The sequence below is a fragment of the Gallus gallus genome, chromosome 1 (assembly GCF_016699485.2).
Source record: "Gallus gallus isolate bGalGal1 chromosome 1, bGalGal1.mat.broiler.GRCg7b, whole genome shotgun sequence".
NCBI classification, from domain to species: domain Eukaryota; kingdom Metazoa; phylum Chordata; class Aves; order Galliformes; family Phasianidae; genus Gallus; species Gallus gallus.
This window is the reverse complement of record NC_052532.1, coordinates 85567309-85589247: the sequence shown is the minus strand read 5'-3', so window position 1 is coordinate 85589247 and position 21939 is coordinate 85567309. Positions and strand designations below refer to the sequence as shown.

Sequence of the window (21939 nt, the reverse complement as noted above, 5' to 3'; positions counted from 1 at the left end):
TGGAAAGGTAAATCTTCATGTATGGTCCTTGCATTATACTGCATTACCGAAGGGGTAAGCAAGATCCTTGTCTTGTACGGACAAAGTTGTGCTGCTTTGATTTCTGCTGCTCTGTTGTACTGCTGTCCTCCCTGTCATTTGTCATTGTTTTACAAAGGCTGAGCCTGCTTTGCTTTGCTTTGCGTTTGAGAACAGGTGTGAAGCCGTTTGAATGTCTCACTTGCGGGGTCGCCTGGGCCGATGCACGCTCCCTGAAGCGCCACGTGAGGACGCATACTGGAGAACGACCGTACGTCTGTCCGGTGTGCAACGAAGCTTACATCGATGCCCGGACGCTAAGGAAGCATATGACCAAGTTTCACAGGGACTACGTACCCTGTAAAATCATGCTGGAAAAAGATACTCTTCAGTTTCATAACCAGGGGACGCAGGTGGAGCACGCCATCAGCATTTTAGCAGCAGACATGCAGGAACAAGAAACTGAGATTAGTGTTGGTGGTGAGGAGATAGAGACTGTGGTGGTGACTGGAGACACGCTTGAGGCAATCGAAGCAGTTGCAACTACTGAACAGTGTACATCAGTCTCCACTCTTTCTGACCAAAGCATCATGCAGGTGGTAAATTATGTACTTGCGCAGCAGCAAGGACAGAAAATGGCTGAAGTTACTCAGGCCATGGAAACTGTAGAAGTAGAAGTAGCCCACGTTACAGAGACGGAGTGAGTAGAGCCCGTAAGAGACAGCAAGGGGGCCAAAGTCTCACCATATGGGACAGCCAAGCTTTAGCTGGGTATCTGAGTCTTACAGTGACACCTGTTCTCAAACAGTTAACCCCCCTATCCTGAATTTCTTGGCTGTGAAATATTGCACTGTGTGCTACAGGGAAAAAGTTTAAATGCTTCAGTTTAGGCCAAGGCTTTGAAGGCAAAGATGTCTGTACTGATCTGGTTTAAAAAAACAAGTTGGACTAATAATGTTTCCTGTGTTACAGGTGAGTATCATGCTGTACACTTAAAAGCATGTGCAAACAGGCTGCACTAAAACCTAGAAACGTATAGCAATTGATAACTTCTGTTCAATGTGCATTTCATCAAGTCTGTGAGCAAACTGCCAGAGTCGGGTTCCAGCTCTTGCCCAAAACAAGGGAATGATGAAACGCTTCATTCAGCTGTGCTTTGTTGTGTGACTTACAGAAAATGTGAGGCTTTTGTCTTTTGGCAGATGTGACATCTGCAATCAGTGAATCCCAGTTTTGCAGAAGTTATTGAGATTCCAAGTCAGTGGGCAGCAGGTCCAAGGCATCCACAGAAACCTAACAGGCAGGGCTGCACTGATGTCTGAGGTATGGTACTCTGAGATGAGGAATGCAGATTCACAGCAGGACAGCCCATTTTGGAGATGCTACTCTACAGTGGACTGCTTTTCATTTTTTAAGTGAGGAGCTCACACCTCGTCCTCTATGCACGACTACATTTAGGTTAATAATGTTCAGCTGTGGAAAGGAACTGTGTTATTCCCTGTATCCAAAGCAGGTAACTTAGCGATGGATACGTTTCTGTGTTAAATTTGATGCAGAAAGTTGCAAGTGAAAGGGATGTAGGGCACATTTATTTGAGAATGGGCGTATGTTTGTACTGAAGGAGTTGTGCTGCTTATGACCTGATTGGGTATCTTGCTGAGGGGAGGAGCTCTGACAATTCCCAAATGGGGGACACAGCAGTATCAGGGTAGAGAATTATCTCAGTATCATGTAATAAATTGGTCTTCATGTCTTCTGGAGACTTTTATTGCTGCTGCTGTAACAAATGCGAGGGCAAGCTAATGACCCAGTGTTCTACTACAGGGATTGAAACGTTCTTACTGGGTTTTCATACTAGAAAGCCTGACTCACAGCTACGCTCAGCCCTAGTTGGAACCTCTGTGATTTAGTACTATGTACTGTATGCATCTCAAGGTGGGGGTTCTGTCATTTTTCAGTTCTTTTTAAACAAAAAATGTGTCTGGTTGGAGATAATGGGACGTATGGGAACAGTCAGAACTGTATTCTTTAAATTAGTTTCTCTGGCATTGTCAAATGCTTTCCAACTTTGACAGCAGCCGTGTACCCAAGGAAGCCTGGAACACTGCAGGGTGCACTCGGTAACTGAAGGTACGTGCGTGTATCTCCGTATCCATGAAACACATCAACTGAGAAGCACTGCAAAACCCATGATAAAGTAACCGCTCCATCTGAATTAATATTTCTACCTTTCATCACATTTAACTATGAGCATCTGCATACGAAGCTACAGCACAGACTGATCTTTTTTCTATTTTACAAGCATGTAGATAAGCAGTTGTTGACATTTTTCTTTTCCTTAAGGTAGTCTAAGGAAGTTCCTGCCTTGGATTTGTGTTAATCTGTGGATGACCATTTCAGAGGTGAAGGTCATCCTGCAGAGAAGTAATGTCATCGTTTATATATCCTGCAGCCTTTACAATTGTGGGCTTTTTTTCTGGCTACCCAGCTGAGTAAAACTAAGAGGAATGCTTTGGGGAAGAAGTAGTGCTAGCTCTAACACTTCGATTTTTGTATGGTAAAGGGATCTTGAGATAGCCATCCTGCTTTAAATTATAAAGACGTAAGTAAATTAACAGTTCTTACTGCCATTATGATGGGAGAAGAGTAGACTGCTAGGTAATCTTTCAAACTTACTTACTCCACTGTTTGTATCTGACAAATAATTATGTATTAAGTGATGAAATTTCAAGGAAATATAGCTGTAAATAATGCTAGAACATTATTTGTATATTTAGTGTGTTACCTTACAAAGAATATTATTGGCACCTCAGTTTAATCCTTTAATCTTTGGTGCATTAATTTATTTGCCCAATATATGGTAAAAACAGAAATTCCAGAGCCGGTAGAAGTGCTTTAACTGATGCGATGGCTTGCCATTAAAAAACAAAAAGCAGATGAAAAACCACCTGACAAGTTGTTTCATAAGCAAAACTCAGCCAGGAACATCAAAGCTGAACACTGTGACGTCCCCTTCCTGACGCACTGTGCCTTTCAGAATGGCATGAAGTTAGCAGGGGCTGTCGCTGCCTGCTTTGCTGTTCCTGTGTTTGTGCAGCTGCCTTATGTTTTTCTTTAGGTTTCTTAAGCTCTTAATTTAAGACTCTCCCACGACCTATTTGAAGACTGCTGATAATGCAGTTGATATTATTTAAGTTGATTTTTTTTTTTTAAATAAAGCTCCTAAGATGTATCCATTTATATTCCTAGTAATAAATTCTTGTACATAATTCGATCTGTAAACTATACTGTTTTTATTTAGTGTTTGATGTATAAAGGTACGGTTTCTGTCATTAAATAAATCCAGTATTGTCAGATATTACTCTTAAGCAACCTTTTTTTTCTGTGGAAAGGTTTGAGAGTTACTTATTCCTTCTCTGTATTCTACCACGTACCTCTAAGAGTAATGCCTCTACAATGCAAAGAGCACAGTAACACTTTGCTAGAGCATATTTTCAGCTCCCAAATGTTTTTCAGCATAGTCACCATCGCTATGTGTTTTCAACAGCAATGAGCAAGAGCCACGCTCATGGGAACCTGCACCAGCAGAAGAGCCTCAGTGTGTTTCATAGCTGCTATGACTGCATCACGGCTCGGAGAACAGGAAGATGTTGCCCATGCAGCCCATCTTTCATTGCCCAAGCTACTGCTAAACAAGCACTTAAGATACGCTTTATTTTTTTCTTACCTAAGATGTGCTAGCTTCGTTATTACTCTTCATGCTGTACTGCTCTATTTTGTGCCTGCAACACCAGCGTGTAGTTTTGTTTATGAATATCAAAAGCTACCATGTTTTTTACACACAAGGAAAGGCCGAGTTACCATTTTATAACCACCTACCAAGCATCAGCGAACACTTCAAACATAATGATTACAAATTAGGGAAAGCTAGGGGAAAAAAAAGGAGAACTGTATTTTTATTATGACTTGCATTGCCTTAGATGAATATATTTGTATTTCAAGGAAAGTATTAACGTAGGCTCGTGACTTGAAGTTTCAGCAGAACTCTCACTACAGAACCACAAATGTTTGATCTGTGCATCTGTTTCACTATGAAACCCAAGCAAAGAGCCAAATCTAAGAAGGAGGTCAAAGATGAGCAAAGGTTTTTAAGATCTCCCTGTACGCAACCTCATCAGGCAGTTTATATTCTAGTTGCTAGCTGTGGCAGTCACTGCCACCCTTACCTACTCTACCTCCCCTGATGGGTAGCTGGCACATATCTACTTATACTGCAGAAGGAACGCACTCTAGATTTTAAGGGTTTACTTGGTGCCCAAATCCCCCGCTGGGCTCCTATGGCTCATAACTTCGAAATGGAACTTCACAGACATTTAACAAGTTATACACAAGGTAAAAATGTAACAGCTCATGCTTCTAATTGTACTGACATCCATACCTCTACCCCGAGGCAGTGGCTCCAAGTTATTTACCAAGTAGCTTTCCGAAGTAAACACAGTGTAGTTTTTAAAATGTAAATATGTATCAGAGTTAAAGAACAGTGTCTGATTCCTCTGTTCGGTGGTAAAAGTTTCTGAGCTTCTCCACAACGAAAGTTTTGTTAAAACCACTCCCAGCATACAGAACTCAGCACAGCCCTATTAGTTCTGACAAGGAGGTGCCCTATGAATCAGAAGCCTAGCAGAGACAAAGTGCAACAGGCCTGAATGCAACTGTGGCTACTGCCAGGGTGAGGACGCCATGACATAACATCTGCTTTTGTCAAAGCTGTGTGAGTGCCGTAGTTCAGTAATCTACTACAAGGAAGGAAACCCACTAAGTTAAAAGAGCATCATCTGTTACCTTCCAGACAGGCAGCTTGGTACTTCCTTCTGCTGATTAAATGCAGGCTCTTTGAATCTGGACAGTACACTTCTTATGCTTTTAAAGGAATGAAATCGGGAGTGAGGGGCTGCACCAGCAACGCTTCAAACTGCTGCCAGTAGCTGCCTACATTCGTTATCTTTTGTATAATCAGCATTAAATGAGCTTGGATACACCAACAACCCAGCCACAAAGCAGGTTCAAATGCAGTCCAGGCATGGAAAAGGTTACTGGATAATTACTTCTGCCTTCACCTTATGTCTTAAATGTTTTACAAGCTTCTCAGGTGCTAAGTAAAGCTTTACTGCTAAGCAAGCATAAGCCTTCTGAGTTAAAAGTGTAAGTTGTGTGGATAACACATTTCAACTACTGATAGTCAAACACATCCCCCTATACCGGGCAGCTCAAGTCTCTGCAAATGCCTTTGAAACACTTAAGACAGCTAAATCAGGTAGTTCACCATTAATGTTAGAATTCTTTAATATTCTTACCAAAAACCAAACAATCCCTGAAATACAGCTTTCCCCTTTATTATTACTATATTCAGACAATGAATATTGCAAAGGAAGCCCAGAACTCCAAGCGAAGTTCCAGCTACCATTCTCCTCAGCCATACTTCTCAGATCAGTTCTTCCTTGCATCAGACAACAGACACCTTTGTCACTACAAGATCAAGCTTGTCAGACATTCAGTCCCAAGTGGATTTAGGCAATCCAGATGTGATTTTCTTCCACACGGCACTGAGAAGGAACTCGAACTTCAAGTGAGACAGGATTCTCCGCTTACCTTCAATTCAGATCTAGAAGTTATTGCAGTCTCTCACAAAGACTGCAATTACATTCACTGACCACGGAAGTAAATCAGACAAATATGAAACCGCTATCTGACTTCCATGAAAGCCACATCCTAGCAAGTCTGCTGCTCTGCCTACAAGTACCAGGAAACTGCTGAAATCAATACCTGCTTCAGCCAAAGAGGTGGAAGACGTGGTAGACAGCAGGGTTAATTAAGAAGGAATAGGTCTTGCTGTCACCCTCTTACTCCAAATCCCCTTTCGCTTTCTCCTAAGACAAGAGACCAAGAATGTATCCAGTAACTGCTAAGAAGCAAGATAAAACAGCCACTCACTAATAATACCTGCTGTCTTCAAGGATTTCTTTTGGACAAATACAACCATATGTAGTAAGTAAGTGAAATGCAAACGCTTCATTTTGCCTTGCCAAGCTCCAATAACACCCAGGTTGGGTTATTCGTTGTTGTTTCGTTTGTTTGTTTGAAATAAACCAAAGATTTCTGCTATGGGAAAAAAAATAATGTATACGTTTTTATGTTACGTTTATAACAAGGCTTTTAAAGAAAATAGTTACAGGTATTCAACTGCATCAGACTTCAAAAGAAAAAAAGATTACACGTACAATACAAAAATACAAAAAATAGTTTTTTAGAACATACAAACTCAAAAGTCTACGTGGTCAGAGCTTTCCTAAAATGAAATAAAAAAATACAACCGAAGATGCACTTTCCTTTCCGCGCTTGCAGGTTGAAATTGAGCATGAAGAAAGGCTTCTGAGAGAGGACGAAAGCGATTAATATACCCAATCAGTTCCAGGTTAAAATGAAAGTAGCTGTTGACGCTACCGGGTATCGGAGTCCAGAAAGAACCTTAAGTTTTCTCCAAGCTTTTTTGTTGTTGTTGCAGCTGTTACTTCGTTATTTTGCCAAGCTACTGCAAGAGGCAGACAGACAGGAAGAGGACAAGTTTTATTTCTACTTGATACTACACGCAGTAGGACTGCAATCCAGGATTGTTTGAAACCAGATAGCGTCCATACAGGCATCGAGGCATCTTGTTTTACATGGCAAGACAGGGAAAGTGCATCTTAAGATTTTTCATACTTAAGCAGTGAGTTATTGATTTTTGGTGTGGCTTTTATTCCTTCTAGGCATAGTAAAGAAAAATATTTCGACCAAACGGGAAGCTTAACGTACATTATCTTGTCCTTTTGGCGGTGGCCTCTGTGTACCACTCGTTACTGCATTTAATATTAGTCTCTATTTAATTCACAAGGAAATGCTAACAAGCACTACTCAAGGCTAATGACTTAAGAGGAGCACACTGAAAATACTGATTTATCCTTGTAGTGAATATTCTTTACAGACTGTATCTAATATACAGACGAGGCCCATTTCCTCAGGGTGAAACAGGCCACAGAATGTTACACATCCTACATGAAGTTTTAAACAAAATTAGAGCTAAGTTACCAGAGCCACTCAGAGCAACAGAATTCCTAGTTTGCAAAGACTTAACAAAAAGTTAACTGCAGGGGGGAAAAAAAAAATCCAGGTTCTTAACGTTTCCTGTTTAAGTTCTTATTCAAATCAATAGTCCAGTAACACTTCTAGCACAAGACAATGCTCACTCTTTAGCAGTATTCCCAGGAGCCAACTGCTTCTCCTGTTAGGAAGAGGGAGCCAGAAAGAAGAATGCAAGAGCACTCTATGTTAACCTGATTAAAGAGACAGTAACCTTTTTCCTCCATCTTAATTCATCACTGAAAAAAAAAATAATAATAATCTAAAAAAGGTACCACTCCAATTTCTTTATTATCTGTAACCTTTTGAAACTAATCACATGGAACTACAAAATTAGCAAATGCCTTGAGATCTGTATACAAAACATAAATTACCTCTAATTTCAAACTCAGTTATTAGTGTACCACTCAAAATCTTAAAAAAGTGGCTCCAAAGATAGTCTTACACCATTCTTAAAAAAGGAGACTGTTCCTTTAATGTTACACCCTCCCCTCCCCCCAGACACCCAAATCTCAATCCACATTGTTTAGTTATTCTCTTGGTCATGGATATTTCCAAGATGAGATTTTATATTTCGCTCCCATAGCTTCTGGTTGTCAGAAAACCCATGCTTTCCTTTATTGAAGGAATTTGGTCCTGCTGAGGTTGGCGTATCCCTGTGAAAAGCAAAACAGCATCAGTTGAGAACGTCACTTTAAATGACAGTAATTTGTGCAACGGGGCACTGAAAAAAATCGATTTCAAGCCCAAGCTGCTGCCAGGAACTACCACACATTCCTTTATCTTAGTTATGTGAGGAGTCCTAGCTACCAGTGACTGGCAGTCGGTGAAAAAAACTCATCTGTCTGTGGTACGTCGAGGTGAGATGGGGCAGCAGCAGGAATGGAAATGGAAGGAACAGCTGCTAACTGTGAAGAATTTGTGGTACAGGCAAAAAAGTTGAGGATCCAAATCTACTGTTGGAGAAAAAATTCACTGAGCAGCAGTAAGCCTGCATTAGCAGTAAGTCAAGTCAGGAGACTGACTTTAAAAGCAATCTATAACGATGAACATCTTTAAAATACGTACGCTCAAGATTAATCTCTCGCTTAAGTGAAGCCTTCCCTCTATTTAAGATTGACCCTAATGTGCCTCAAATCTGTGTCAAGCAAACGAGCAATATGTATTTATTTCAAAAATAAACCAGCTGGCTTTCTTTTTTTTTGTCTCTCCAGAAGACCATCTTCATCCTTCTCTTGTATGAGTTTAAAAATCCGAGCAGACTGTGTGCCTCAGGTCAGTGTATAAAATGGGGAACCAGAAAGATCTAAGACTGAGCAGCAAACAAAAACTTACAGTAATCAACTCTTGACTACTAATCTCCAAGAAGAAAACTACTTTGTACGTAACATAGAATAAATTTCTTCCTCAGTAAGAAGGCAGCAATTAGATCCAACATACAAATGTATGTATACTACTCCTAAACTACAACAGAAACGCATGATCTGTATTAAACTGTGCTTGTTTCTGAAGAAAAGCTTTTTGAACCTATTCCATCTTTCTGTGTCTGTAAGCCATCTGCAAGACCTGACCTGAGCTTCATATTCTCCCATGCTCACCCTTGTTCAAACCACAGTTCACAGCTGACCTACCTTCCAATGTTCTTCATACGCATCTTAGCTTCTGGAGGCATTTCTTCTGGTTCACTCTACAGTGGAAAAAGGAGTTCAGAGTGTGGCTGGCCACTATCTTATGAACATTTCAATGCTAAATTATGGAATGCAGCCCTACAGGAAAGCAATCTGATTTTGAAAAGAAAACACAAAACCAAACAATTCCTCTGATCGTCTCTGTGCAAGAAGGAGCAGCAACACGACAATGAAATACTTAAGAAACCAAAAGGAGCACAACATCTCTTTCCCTGCCCTTTATCAAGCCCAGAGAAAGCAATCAGTAATTCAAATGATGTATATGTTGCTTTCAGGGGAAAGTTATCAGTATATTTAACAATTTCTTGAACAAGAAGAGTACTACAGAACTGCACACGCTTAAACAGAAAATAAGGAGATGCTTCTAAGCTGAAAATCCCTCTCACTTATATAAAGCAAATTAAATGACTCGCTATCTCTTCCCACATCTGAGCTGCACCAATGGGACTTTAAGTTGCGTTAATCACCGGCTTATTACTCACATCTTCATCTTCATTGAAAGCCGCTGCTACAGAAAGGGTTTTTGGAGCAAGGGTTGGAACGGGCTCTTTAGGCTTCTGAAAGAGACCAAATACACAAGTAAAGTAAATCCACTAACTCAAATAAATAAATAAATAAATAAAAGCCAACCCCCAAAACCTACCCTTTGCATTTTAAATAACATGGTAAAGCAAAGCCAAACATTTTCACTGAAACTGACGGGGGCAATGAGGAGGAAAAGTATGTTATTGTTTTGAATCAGAACACATGAAGGTTTCTCTCTAATGAAGAGGCAAATGGCTGCTCATCTGTGCAAAAAAACTCTCCAAAAAGCTGCTTGAGCCTTCTCAGATTACAGCTCCCCACAAGTAAATCTCAACTCACTAGCACACCGCAGGGACACACAGCCACAGGTGCATGACATGATCAATCAGATCAGAACCCAAATAAGCTGTTGTATTAAGAATTTTACTACTGTTTTCACTATTCTTTTGGAGTATCGTTATTCATTAATGCCAGGAAGTTGAATATGTTTATTTTCTGGCTTTTTCACAGATCAACAGCTTTCTGGCTCAGAACAATCTGAACCTTTTTAACCAGGATCACTCACTATGGAGGCCTGAACAGTATAAGGGTCCTCTGAAGAAATACTTTTTAGATTTCCAGTAAATCACCTCCACCATTTCAAGCACATCAAGCTATTGAACTCATGACTGCCACATATAATAGAGTTACTTCTGCTGCCTTGTCTGCAAGACCACTAAGGAAGTGCTGAATCATCAATAACAGCTTGCTTCAACAGCACTTTTATCTAAATCAATTATATGCAGTGCTTCATCCATCATCACATTATCGGTTATTATTCTGTATACATTCATATTTTGGAAGCTGATACTGCAGAATAATCCTTAGGCCACTTCCTACATTCATCCAATATCCTATAGTATATATTGTGTCATCTTTTAAAAGCCTCAGCTCCAGAGGAATGGGTAGCATACTAAGAAAAAAAGGAAAAAAACTAAGCTGATAGGAAACAGGCTGAGCTACAGCACTGTCAAAAATGGTAGAATGTCAATCACCCCCTAAACTCAGTGAGCCAGAAATCCTGAGATAAATTTACTGCCACTGGAAATAGCTTCCTACATGAGAAATCTGAGTTTGCTAGTAGCTCAGAAGGCAGATTTGCCAATTTTTCATAGTCTGATCTGACCTAATTGTGTTTATACCCTAGAATGCTGCCAGCCCACATCTCCTTCCCACACGAAAATAACAGACCACTCTTTTCATCTTCTGCAGATCTGCACAATCCTGGCACTGCAGGTGCAAGTCTTTCATGATTACAGTCTGAACTTAATCCAGACAAGGATCTATAACCTATCCATCACAGTGGAATGTATAAAATATAAGGGAAGTATAAATGAACCATTTAATACAACGGGAGCGTCTGGCTTCTCCTTGCTTGAGCTAGTAGGGGTCTACTCTGCAGTAAGGAGAAGCATCAGGCTCAGTTCAGAACAAGCACAAGGATAACCTTCACTGTTTATCACAGAGCATAAGAATTCTTAGAGACCTATGCGATGAGGTCTCATCTCTTGCATATTATTTCAATTGTCTTTCCAAATAAATCCTTCAACAAGGCTACAAAAAATGCAGCAGTAAATGAATCACACTGACCTTGCAAGGAACAAGCTGAGTTATGAGAAACAAACTATGCTTCCCCATGCTAAAACAAGATCTTCAGGGTGGAAGACTTACTAGGCCACCTCGGAGAGCACTTCCTTTCATGAAGCTTTAAGCATCCCATGCAGTGAAGCTCCCAGCTCTCATTTCAAAGTGACTTGAACAGTTTAATAAGTCTGCTCATTTCCCTTAGGAAATTATTCCATACTATCAAATTTCATCACAAAATTATTGTGCGTATTCAGAGATATCCAATTAACTTCCACCAGGTCTTACGCTTCCTAAGACAACTGACCTGGTATTAATCACCTTGAAGTACTTACGTACGCATGACGAGGTGGCTCTGCAACGCTTTCTTAATCTTCATCCAAGTTACCCACATTTCATTCAAGACTTCCCTTCTGCAAGGAAGCCTCCCCACAGTACGTCCCCTTTTCCTTAAAACTAAAAGCCCTCAGACAACTTACATTTGCTGCTAGTTTGATGGATATTGCAGATGCCTTCTTTGATGTCTGACTGCCTATGGAAAATCCAAACTTGGACATTTTGGCAGGGGCAGGCTTTGTGGTGAAGTCTTCAGCTTCTTCATTAGCTGCCCGTTTCTCTGCGCTGCGACTCGAACTTTCCCCTCCATTACTGGAAGAAACAGTCTTAGTTTTCACAGGTTTTTCTGCCTCTTCTTCAGGTCCTGGTGAAGTCGAAACAACTTACCAAGATGAGCTATTTTTACTGAGCAGATTGATGGGAGCAGCAACCTCAAAAAGCATTATACTTTGAGTGTAATAGGTTAGGTGCTTGTAGTGACAGCAGTTGTCACCAACGTACATTTAGTGGACAGCAAAACACAAAGAGCAGAAGAAATCACAAGCACTCCACTATATTAATACAGAACTTGTCATGTACGAGCCACGAAAAGAATCTTGAAGCACAATCTATTTAGTATGGAAGTCAAAGTTCACGTAGTAAATTAAGTGCAGATGACTAAATCTCTTTAGGGTTTAAGTTGCGATAAATAAAGTTTCACAACTAGAATCCCAATTCCAAACCTACAGCAGATGACCTAAGTTAAAATTAATTCTACTAAACTTTTCTAACAACATGTCCATGCCAGTCTCTTGTCCTGTCTGGCACAAGTCTAAGACCAGGGAAGTGACTACAGTGAGGCCGGCTGTTTCAGTCATGTTTCAAGTCACTGCTTGTCCGCATCTCATCTGTAATAAATTTGCCAAGCTCTGCTTGAGGAAGGAATCAGCACTGAAAAAACATATATATAGATTTCACCTCTTCTATTTTTGCATAAAATCACAGAAAAACACAGTAATTGAACAGTGGTCCCCAGAAGAAGAATGACTTGAATCGCGTTTTCATTTCCTATAAACACGGTTGCCTCAGCTACGCCAAGGGACAAAGGTGCCCTTGGAACACTCATAGTGAACATAGCAAACACTTCAGCAAAAATACATTTCTCTGCTGCTGCAATAAGCAAATCACTGCAGTAGCAGATGGGGGGAAAAAAGCATGCATTAGAGAAAGGACAGGCAAGCGCTCATACTATCAGGCTAAGGAAAACAAGCAGTGGTTTCTCATTGGATCAAGTTGAGAAAAAGACTCTCCACAAACAGCAAATTCAGACCATGAGGGAAGAGAAGTTCTTGGTATTGCTCTCCAGCAACAAAAAGCAGATAAATAAAGCGGAGCAATGGGGGAGAAGCTAGTCTGAACTGGGGGTCACAAGACTGTAGCTCTGAGATAAAAGAAGAAAGAAAAGAAAAAAGCACAGAGTGTCAGGAGGAAGGAAAATTAAGGACGTGAGGAAATCTTGAAGAGAAGAATGAAAAACATACACTCCAACTTGGCAGGTTTGTTGGGCTGGGTTTTGGTACTGGTAGTTATTTGGTTTGTTTTTAATTGCCTTAATTTTCACAGCTGCTCAATATTGACATTTTTCAGGCATCCATTCAGTACATTTACTACCTATCCACCATCTCTATATTGCTGTTTCCTAAATCAGAAGCGTTGTGTCAGTAACAGAACGCACAGACTATCAACCCTAATGTTCTAGTTGTCAAGACAGTGAGAGACAGGAATAAAAACTGATTTCTCCTTCACCGCTGGGAAAATGGTAGATCACAAATTTATTTCTTACGCAGATGTAAAAAATCCTAACTTCACTCTATACAAAAATAGCACCAGTCTGCATCACTGGAAATCTGACTCAAATAGTGAGTGTGAAAGCAACAAAGACAAAAGAGCAATAGACACCATTTTCAATAGCAACCTTGGGTACCGGCTGCTGTCTTAGCACAGCTTTGGAACAGCACTCTCCAGGGCTAGGAGAAGCCGTTTACAGCCTGTCCATGAACCAACACGAACAGAATATTCAATTACTGGTCTCATCTAGGTACATCATAGCTTGTAAGGTGATGTGAGGGCAGGGACAAGATTCAATGGCCCGAAAAGCTTTGGAATGGTTGATCTAGAAGCCTGTCTCTAAGACAACCACAACAGCCCAGACCTCAGGTCACATTGGACCATTCCAGGTTCCTCAGCTCACGCTGGCTCGAAGCTAAATCATATTACGCTACCCTACAGCTTACTCATTTGACTGCAAATTCTAGAACATTGCTAAGCAAAACATGAAGCCTGAGACCATCTAGAGTTGGCTGTACCAACTCCCACACACATTTTCTCACCCTTCTCCAGGAAACGTTAAATAGCCTCCCCGTCAAAATTAGATCCTACTGCCATTGCTTCTGCCAGGCTCTACTTAGGACAAACTGCAGGCTGCTGAAAGAAATGGTTTCCTTACAAAAACTTGCTTGATGAAGGTGCTACAAATGGCTCAAGACAACCGGGGGGAGGAACTGTTGTACTATTCTATTTCCAGAGGAAACGGTTAGAAATGAAGATGTAGATTATTCCTTAAGCAGGTCTCTCTTATTTCCTCAGCCAATGGAGACATATTTTTAAAGGATCTTTACTGTTTTCTAGAGATTTCCAGATGGTCCTATTTCACCTACCACAAGAACCACTGCTATTTGGAAATCTACTCTGACCAGTGCTTTTTTCGTAGATCACAGTAACAATACTCTCTCTGGTGACAGCAACAGGATCCAAGGGATCAGCACGGAGCTGTGTCTAAAGGAGGGGCAGCTGTGGGTTAGGGACAAGGTCTGCACCAGAGGGTGGTGGGCATGGAAAAGGCTGCCCAGGGCTGTGGGCACGGCACCGAGCTGCTCGGTTTGAGAATCTTTTGGACAGTGCTCTCAGACACAGGCTCTGAATTTTGGTTGGTGCTGTGTGGAACCAGGAGTTGGACCTGATGATCTTCGTGAGTCCTTTCCAACTCAGGATGGTCTGTAATTCTACAATAAGAAGCCACACTGCTTCACATGGGAGTTTTCCTCACAAGCATCAATAAGCTGTGTGTGCACGTGGACACCTTTCAGTGCCGCAGTGCTAGAAGTGACAAGAGCGACAATGTTGAGTGCAGAGCATTTTGGGATACCTTACCCCAGGAGTGGGACCGAATTTCAACTACGTTAAGTTTGAAGAGAAAAACATTGATTGTGGCAAAAAAACAGAAGTCTCTAAATTGCTTTAAAAGGTCATTGTGGAATAACAGCCTCCATTAGGGCCAATGTAGCATAACTCATTAAGATCACGTTCCAGCACACCAGAGAACTAGGTGGTACAGTACAGACACCAGACAGAGTAATACCGGCCAGTTATAATACTGCACATACAAAGGGCGAAATAAATAAATAAATAAATAAAAAGCAGAACATGAAAGAGGCCGGGAACCACCATTCATACTTCGGTGATCAGACATAAGACTCATTCTTAATACTATCTTATTTGGTTTACAAGCCAAATTCAATCTGACAGATCAAAGAAGCTCCCTCTGTTTCTAGTGATATTTAATTCAAAACCAGGGAAGGGAAGCTTTAGCAAGTTACTGTTTTCTCATTTTAAGTCACAGAGGAAAGAAAGCAGGCAAAGAAGGAGAGACACATGATTAAACATTCCAGGAGAACTGATGATAAGCAGTACATGAGGAGATAGAAATACCTAAATAATATAAAACTAAATAAAAAACTTATAGATTGCTGCCGAGCAAAAAACAACAACAACAAAAAAAAAACACCTCGTGACGCTTAAGATGGCACACAGGGGATATGCACTGTATCAGTACTCCCCAGGTGCTACAGTTGTTAAAGCCAACGTTGAGGCGTTTCAATGGCAACCGTGAAATCTCTCTCAATACATGGCAGAATCCGAGTATTTTTAATTTAAATAAAATAAAATAAAATAAAGAAATAAGAGAACGCCTTAGTGCGGCCAGGGTGAATTCGCTGGCTACAAGCGCTGCCTTGAGGCCGAGGCGGCCCCAGGCGCCGTGCCCAGCCCGCGGCTTCCCCTCCCGCGCAGCCCCTCAGGCCCGGGCCGCCCCTCTCCCCAGGGCCGGGCACACGGCGCAGCGCGGCCCGGCCCAGGCCGGCCTGCCCACCCGAGGGCGGCACTCCCCGCGCCCCCCACCCCCGGGGGACGCCCCCGGTCCCAGCGCGCCCCACGGGCCCGCGGCGAGAGGCGCTGCACGTTCACCTCCTGCGGGCGGCGGCCGCCTCGCCTTCTCCCCCTCCGCTCTGCCGTCCGCCATTTTCCCCCGCCTCCGCCTCCCGCGCTGCGCATGCGCGCCGCGACGTCGCTGCCCCACCGCCTCCCGCTCCTCCCATGGCCATAGAGAGGCGCAACGGTGTACCGGAAGCGGAAACCGTGAGGGGAAGGCGGGAAGAACTCCAAGAGGCGCCCGTGTGGTGCACTTCCGGCGGGTGGGGGCCAGAGCCGGCGCGAGCCGAGTAACGCCCTGCGGACTGCGCCAAAGTCATGCCGCCTCCCTCCCTCCAGCAAACGTCACAGCCGTTTCCTCACGAGAAAAAAAATCAGAGGGCCCCGCTTTCCGGACACAAACCACTGCATACTATCAGTAATTTGAAGCACCAGGGTAGGCAACTGATGAAATCAAGAGGCTTTAACTGCCTGCGAAGGAATTCAGTTGTTTCTCATGTTCATACGGCACCCACTGTCACCCCGCAGTCTGACCACCGGCTGTTGCAGACTCATCCATGAACATTCAGCTGTCATAAAAAAATAAAAGGCACTCTGCACCTCTAAGTACTCACTGAGATGACTATCACCTCAGCAGCAGTCTGGGAAACGTGCACTACACAGACTGAAAACAGTCATTCACAGGGAAAAGCCACTCAAAACAGCATAAGGCATTTTTTGTCAGGCTCAGGAAACTTTGGGATATTCCTTCCTAACTGTGACTTCCTTTGTTCCAGAACACTCAGAAACAAACCATGCAACTCACACAACTCACCAAACTCACATTAAAAGAGCAGAGAAGCATTGCCACAGGCTGCCCAAGGAGGTGGTGGAGTCACCATCCCTGGAGGTGTCTTAAGAACTGTATGGATGTGGCAATGAGGAACATGGTTAGTGGGCATGGTGGGGATGGGCTAGATGATCTTACTAGTCTTTTCCAACCTTAACAATGATTCTGTGTCAAACGTCAGCTTATCTATGCACCAAAAGCAAGGAGAAGTGTCTTCTTTTTGGTCTCACCTAATCTTTCAGAATAAGGCTGTGGATTGCCTCCATTTGCAACCCCATAGCACTGAGGTATTCCTTGGAGAATAAACTTCATATTTTCTCAGTATGACTCAACTGAACAGATTCATACATACAAACAGTGTAATCTAATTTCTCTTGCATGAATTTAAAAAGTGCATGAGTAAATTCAAACAGACCCAATAACACGGTCAGTAAAAAAAGAAAAACTCGAACAAAAGTCTTTTTGAAATAGTCTAATAAGTTTTAGTGACAAATAGTAACTACAGAATACAGTCCCAGAAGTCATAGGAAACTGGTGCATTCAGGACTATACCTTGCCTGTGAAATAATTTTCTTCACCATCACTCTATTTTTGTGTTAGCCTCTTGGAGTAGTTGTTTGCAAGTCGCTTTTGTAATTCTTCTGGTCTCTTTCCAAGTTTAAGTACGTTGATCAAGTTTAAGGCTTTTTTCAGTTCATGCATAGGCTTGTTTACAAAGCCACAGTATTTCCTTTTTGGAACAAATTCCAGAGCCTTCTTCCAATCTCCAGTATCTTTCAAGGTTAATAAAATATGCATCATCTGATCCAGTGTGAGATTTTTAGCACCGCAATTCCAAAGCAAGTATTTCTCCAATGGAAGGGCTGCAGTCTCTAGCCCCAGTCGTTTTGCCTGTGCTAAAGAGACTCCTGTTTTTATACTCTTGTCAACCATAGACCCGACAATGTAGATTTTGTCATGATCAAAAGTTTTCATTACTTTGGGAGAATCAGCAGTCAGATAGATAAGCTTATCCTTGGGAAAGATGTCTGTGTAGCACTGGTCTGTCACAGTGATAAGCAGCTTGTCCCACGCTCCTCTATAATGTTTGATAAACTCCTTATGATACAGACTGTCATCTTTGAAATTACAGAAGTGAATGTGGAATGGATCCACCGATCTTCGATTGCAACCTTCACTTAATACTATTTGTCTCACTGCATTTGCTACTTCTCTGACAGACATATACCTTTCGTACGACATATCAAACACTAGAGGCTGGCCAAAGATCATAGACTGAGCAACTCTCCAGTTGTATGTTTTATCCATAACACTGCTCCACAAACAAACAAATGGATTCTTCTTGGGCTCTTGAGTCTCTGAAGCTCTCTCTTGTGTTTCCAGCCTCCTTTCCCTTTTCTCATCCATCTTTCTTTTGCTATTTTTCTTGTACAGTTCTTTAAGATGCAAATATTTTAAATACTTCTTTTTGGCCGATTTGGAAGGACATTCCATAAAAGCTTTTAGCTGTTCTTCACTGATGTTTTCAGGAACTGGCCGACCAACTAGCCTCCACAACTCCAAAGTCTCACGTGCAGCAGCCAAAGTGGAAAGCTCCTTAGGCTCAGAGACCGTCTGGCTGACTTCTTGCAACCCAGACTTCATTACTTCCTTCCATGCATCTAAATCTACTTTTTCTGAAGAGCTGCGTGAATTGTCCTCTTTCAGGCAAGGTGACAGAATCAGAGTTCTACTAAGTGGAAACAAATCCTGTTTCATCCCACGTTGTATTGGAAATGAGAAGGCAGAACATCTTACGATTTTTTTCAGAAGCATATTAGCAGCCTGCATACTTGAACATGTGCTGTGCTCAAACAATCCTCTGCAAAAAAGCACAAGATAAGGGGGGGAAAAGCTTGTCAGAAGTCATGAAGAAAACACAGATGTTCACCCTTATTACTGCTGACAGACAGCAAGTAACTTCCTGAGGAATACTAGGAACTCCTGCTTCCACTATTGCTTTTCTACTGTACTTAAAAACAACATATATGGCACTGTTGTGAACAGATGTGTTTAGCTCTACTGCTTAAAACAGCTGTACCTCAGCAGTGTTTATTTTCATTTTGTCTACCATTTGACAGATACGACCTTTGCAACAAAAGCAAGCTAAATGCTGCATGGAGACTGAAAATAAGTTAAAACCACATCCAGATACCTACCTAATTTCTTTTTTGTTTTAGTACCTGAGCTTTAACTCTTCTATATGCTTCCATATAATAGGACACCGAGCTACTGGAACTACTAATGCTATAGTTTTGCAAAGCCAACAGTACTGCCAAGGAAGGAACGCTTATATTCCTCGAGGCCCTTGTTCCTGCTTCCTTAGCAGCACAAGCACTCAGCCCTTCACTACAAGAAAGACATTGAGGCCATGGAGAACGTTTAAAGAAAGGCAATGAAGCTGGTGGGGGGTCTGAAGCACACACGTTATGAGAAGCAGCTGAGGGAACTGGGATTGCAGACCGTACTGCTTCCTACAGCTACCTGAAAGGAGGTTGTAGTGAGGTGGGGGTTGGCCTCTTCTCCCAGATGACAGGGTGAGGATGAAAGGGAACGGCCTGAAGTGGCGCCAGGGTAGGTTCAGGTTGGATCTTAGAAGTTTCCTCTCAGAAGTGGTGAGGCATTGCCACAGGCTGCCCAGGGAGGAGGTGGAGTCACTGTCCCTGGAGGAGTTCAAGAGCCATGTAGACATGGCACTGAGGGACACAGTGGGCGTACGGTAGTGATGGGCTGATGGTTCGACTACAATGATCTTAGTGATCTTTTTCCAACCTTAACAATTCCATGATTTCTGAGGCTTGCGCTATGAACCAAACCCAAACTGATCTTAAGGCCAACTGCTGGGGAGAGGGGGAACTGCTAAAGGAGATTACATACCTAATTTGCTAGACACCTGCAACAAGATTGGAATGGAACAACAAATAACTAAGATAGCAGAAGACCTTTTTTTTTTTTTTTTTTTTTTTTTTTTTTCCTCCTAAGTAGTCTGTGAAGCTGAGATGGCTGCTTTAGGCAGTATCTCATTCATCTCACACACAGGTTTTTAAATGTAAGAGGAACTTGGAAAAAAACTGCACTACACGCTCCCACACCCCGAAGGAAACCACAGCAATAGCAACCAGCAGCCCCCACCGAAGCGAGGCAGACCTAGCTCACCGCTCCCAGCTTCTCACCCCCCCCCTCCCCGCAGCCTCCCGGTGCATGGCCCGGGGCAAGCGAAGCGGGGACCCCGAGCTCCCGGGGCAGGGAGGCTTCCTTCTCGCTCAGCCCTCAGCAGCCCGCACCTGCCCGCACTGCGGTCCCGCGCGATCCCCACCCGACTGCTCCTCTGAACGGCGCAGGCGAGCGCGGCTAACAGTTACCGCCCGCCGCTCCGAACCTCGCCGCCATCTCCTCCGCGTCGGGAAGGCAGGAACCCCGCTCAGCGCGTGCGCGGGGAGGAGTCAGTCCGCTGCGCTTTCTTGCCCGGGCCCGGTGGGCGATCTCGGCGTTCCGCGGGCTCTAAACAGACGTTCCGGCTTTCACCGCCCCACCACAACAGTCGGGGCGCCACGGCTGTATCTCTGCGCGTCTGGGGTCCCGCCGCGGGCGGGCTGGCTCAGTGATTTCATTTTGTCATCCTTTCTTTTTTCTTGCTGTGATCGTCAGGAGAGGGGGTCGGTGGAGGCTGCGCTCTGTCAGGATGAGTTTCCTGCTGCCCAAGCTGAGCTGTAAGAAGGAGGTGGATCAGGCCATAAAAAGCGTGGCAGAGAAGGTTTTGGTCCTCCGGTTCGGAAGAGATAACGATGCTGTCTGTCTGCAGCTCGATGATATTGTAAGAACTTTTTTTTTTTTCCTTTTTCCTTCCCCCCCCCCACCAATATAAATGAGCACTCCAGATATACCCGTTGTACACAGGGGAGTGCCATAGGTCGTGTGTGGGTGATAGGGTGCCTGATAAAGATCATAAAATCATAGAATCATAGAATGGCCTGGGTTGAAAAGGACCACAATGATCATGTAGTTTCAACCCCCCTCCCACGAGCAGGGTCGCCAACCACCAGACCAGGCTGCCCAGAGCCACATCCAGCCTGGCCTTGAATGCCTCCAGGGATGGGGCATCCACAGCCTCCTTGGGCAACCTGTTCCAGTGTGTCACCACCCTCTGGGTGAAAAACTTCTTCTTAATATTCAACCTAAACCTCCCCTGTCCCCGTTTAAGACCATTTGCCCTTGTCCTATCACTGTGCACCCTTGTAAACAGCCATTCCCCTTCCTGTTTACGTGCTCCCTTCAAAATCGTGGTAGTGTTTGCAGCCGACACTTAAATGTAACACGAAATCATACCTTCAAAAGTTGGACACTCAAGCACATATACTGCTGTGTGTGTACAAAGTGCTAGAGGTAAACGGGACGTTCCAGCTCTGCTTGAACTGATAGGATGTAATGGAGATAGGCTTCACAAAGCTTGCTGCCTTTTTTTCCGCTTCTGCCTTAATCCATTTTATCCCTGTCTGCCTCGTTCTTGTCAGCTTGCCAAGACAGCTCATGACCTAAGTAAGATGGCAGTCATCTACCTGGTGGATGTGAACAAGGTTCCTGTGTACACCCAGTATTTTGACATCAGCTATATTCCATCCACTGTATTTTTCTTCAATGGACAGCACATGAAGGTTGATTACGGGTATGTCATCCCACCTGACACTGTTACATTTATAGTAATTTAACACTATGTTACCATGTCTACAGCAGGTAATGCTTGAAAACTGTGTTGCAGTTGACAGAATCTGCACTGTGTGAGAAGGCAGAAGTACATAACATTAAAAAGTAGTTTGAAAGACACTCTGACATAATAAGTAGGTACCAGCTGTGAAATATACCTGACTCTGCAAAACAGAGAATGATTAAAACCTTAGACACAACACTGCACCTTTTTGGACTTTGGATATCAGGTCATAGTATACTCCTGACTTGGTTATGCCATTACTGATGCGATTCTTTCAGAATCATCAAGTCAAAATCCTTGATTTCATTATACACCTTTTCTTGTCTTTGTTTTTGTTTTGAATGTTTCAGTGCTACAATACTACTTTTATTTTATGCTTATCTTTAGGTCTCCAGATCATACCAAATTTGTAGGAAGCTTCAAAACAAAGCAAGACTTCATAGATCTGATTGAAGTGATTTACCGTGGTGCCATGCGTGGAAAGCTTATTGTGAGAAGTCCTATTGATCCCAATAACATTCCTAAATATGACCTTCTTTACCAAGGAATTTAGTGATCTGACCTGAGTTAAAGAATTACAGGAATGGCAGATATTCTAGATATGTTTTTTTCTCTGAGCATTTTTATCCACTGCTGACGCCGTGGGACACTTTGAGCATTTATGGTGAAGGATCATATTGGTCTCCTTTTGAAGACAGACATTCTGTCACTTAGTACTTCTCTCACAAATAAAGCTACTTGTTAACATCTAGAAT

General features: G+C 42.8%; 4 protein-coding genes across 15 annotated transcripts in view; 2 read left to right on the top strand and 2 right to left on the bottom strand.

Annotated features, from left to right (window-relative positions):
• Positions 1–6979, top strand: part of ZBTB11 (zinc finger and BTB domain containing 11) — a 20782-nt gene extending 13803 nt beyond the window's left edge. Inside the window, exon 11 of one of the 3 annotated variants that reach the window (XM_040698126.2) lies at positions 5429–6979. In XM_040698126.2, coding sequence (XP_040554060.1) covers positions 5429–5589 — 161 coding nt within the window. In that variant the 3' untranslated portion in view covers positions 5590–6979. Of the gene's footprint in view, positions 1–195; positions 3380–3565 lie in introns of those variants that run through there. The other 2 variants (XM_040698124.2, NM_001389452.2) reach the window with 2 other exon arrangements.
• Positions 6179–16208, bottom strand: PCNP (PEST proteolytic signal containing nuclear protein). Of its 2 annotated transcripts, none has more exons than XM_025149296.2 (5): positions 15648–16208; positions 11510–11678; positions 9365–9439; positions 8826–8881; positions 6179–7850 (listed from the first exon to the last, which is right to left on the bottom strand). In XM_025149296.2, exons 1-5 carry the CDS (start codon positions 15929–15931, stop codon positions 7721–7723), a joined length of 714 nt encoding a protein of 237 aa, XP_025005064.1. In that variant the 5' UTR covers positions 15932–16208; the 3' UTR covers positions 6179–7720. The 2 variants fall into 2 exon arrangements, with proteins under 2 accessions (XP_025005064.1, NP_001006253.2); NM_001006253.2 differs by having other exon boundaries at positions 11510–11730; positions 15648–15725.
• TXNL4B (thioredoxin like 4B) lies at positions 15887–21939 on the top strand. 2 transcript variants are annotated; one of them, NM_001278071.2, is made up of 4 exons: positions 15887–16047; positions 20128–20293; positions 20991–21142; positions 21572–21939. In NM_001278071.2, the coding sequence occupies exons 2-4, from the start codon at positions 20162–20164 to the stop codon at positions 21735–21737; spliced, it is 450 nt and encodes a 149-aa protein (NP_001265000.1). In that variant the 5' UTR covers positions 15887–16047; positions 20128–20161; the 3' UTR covers positions 21738–21939. The 2 variants fall into 2 exon arrangements, with proteins under 2 accessions (NP_001265000.1, NP_001265001.1); NM_001278072.2 differs by lacking the exon at positions 15887–16047 and having other exon boundaries at positions 19963–20293; positions 21572–21938.
• On the bottom strand, positions 16898–19889 carry TRMT10C (tRNA methyltransferase 10C, mitochondrial RNase P subunit). 8 transcript variants are annotated; one of them, XM_046898519.1, is made up of 4 exons: positions 19764–19889; positions 19357–19372; positions 18964–19142; positions 16898–18301 (listed from the first exon to the last, which is right to left on the bottom strand). In XM_046898519.1, the coding sequence occupies exon 4, from the start codon at positions 18268–18270 to the stop codon at positions 17026–17028; it is 1245 nt and encodes a 414-aa protein (XP_046754475.1). In that variant the 5' UTR covers positions 18271–18301; positions 18964–19142; positions 19357–19372; positions 19764–19889; the 3' UTR covers positions 16898–17025. The 8 variants fall into 8 exon arrangements, with proteins under 8 accessions (XP_046754475.1, XP_046754489.1, XP_046754485.1 ...); XM_046898533.1 differs by having other exon boundaries at positions 19796–19889; XM_046898529.1 differs by lacking the exon at positions 19357–19372 and having other exon boundaries at positions 18964–19175.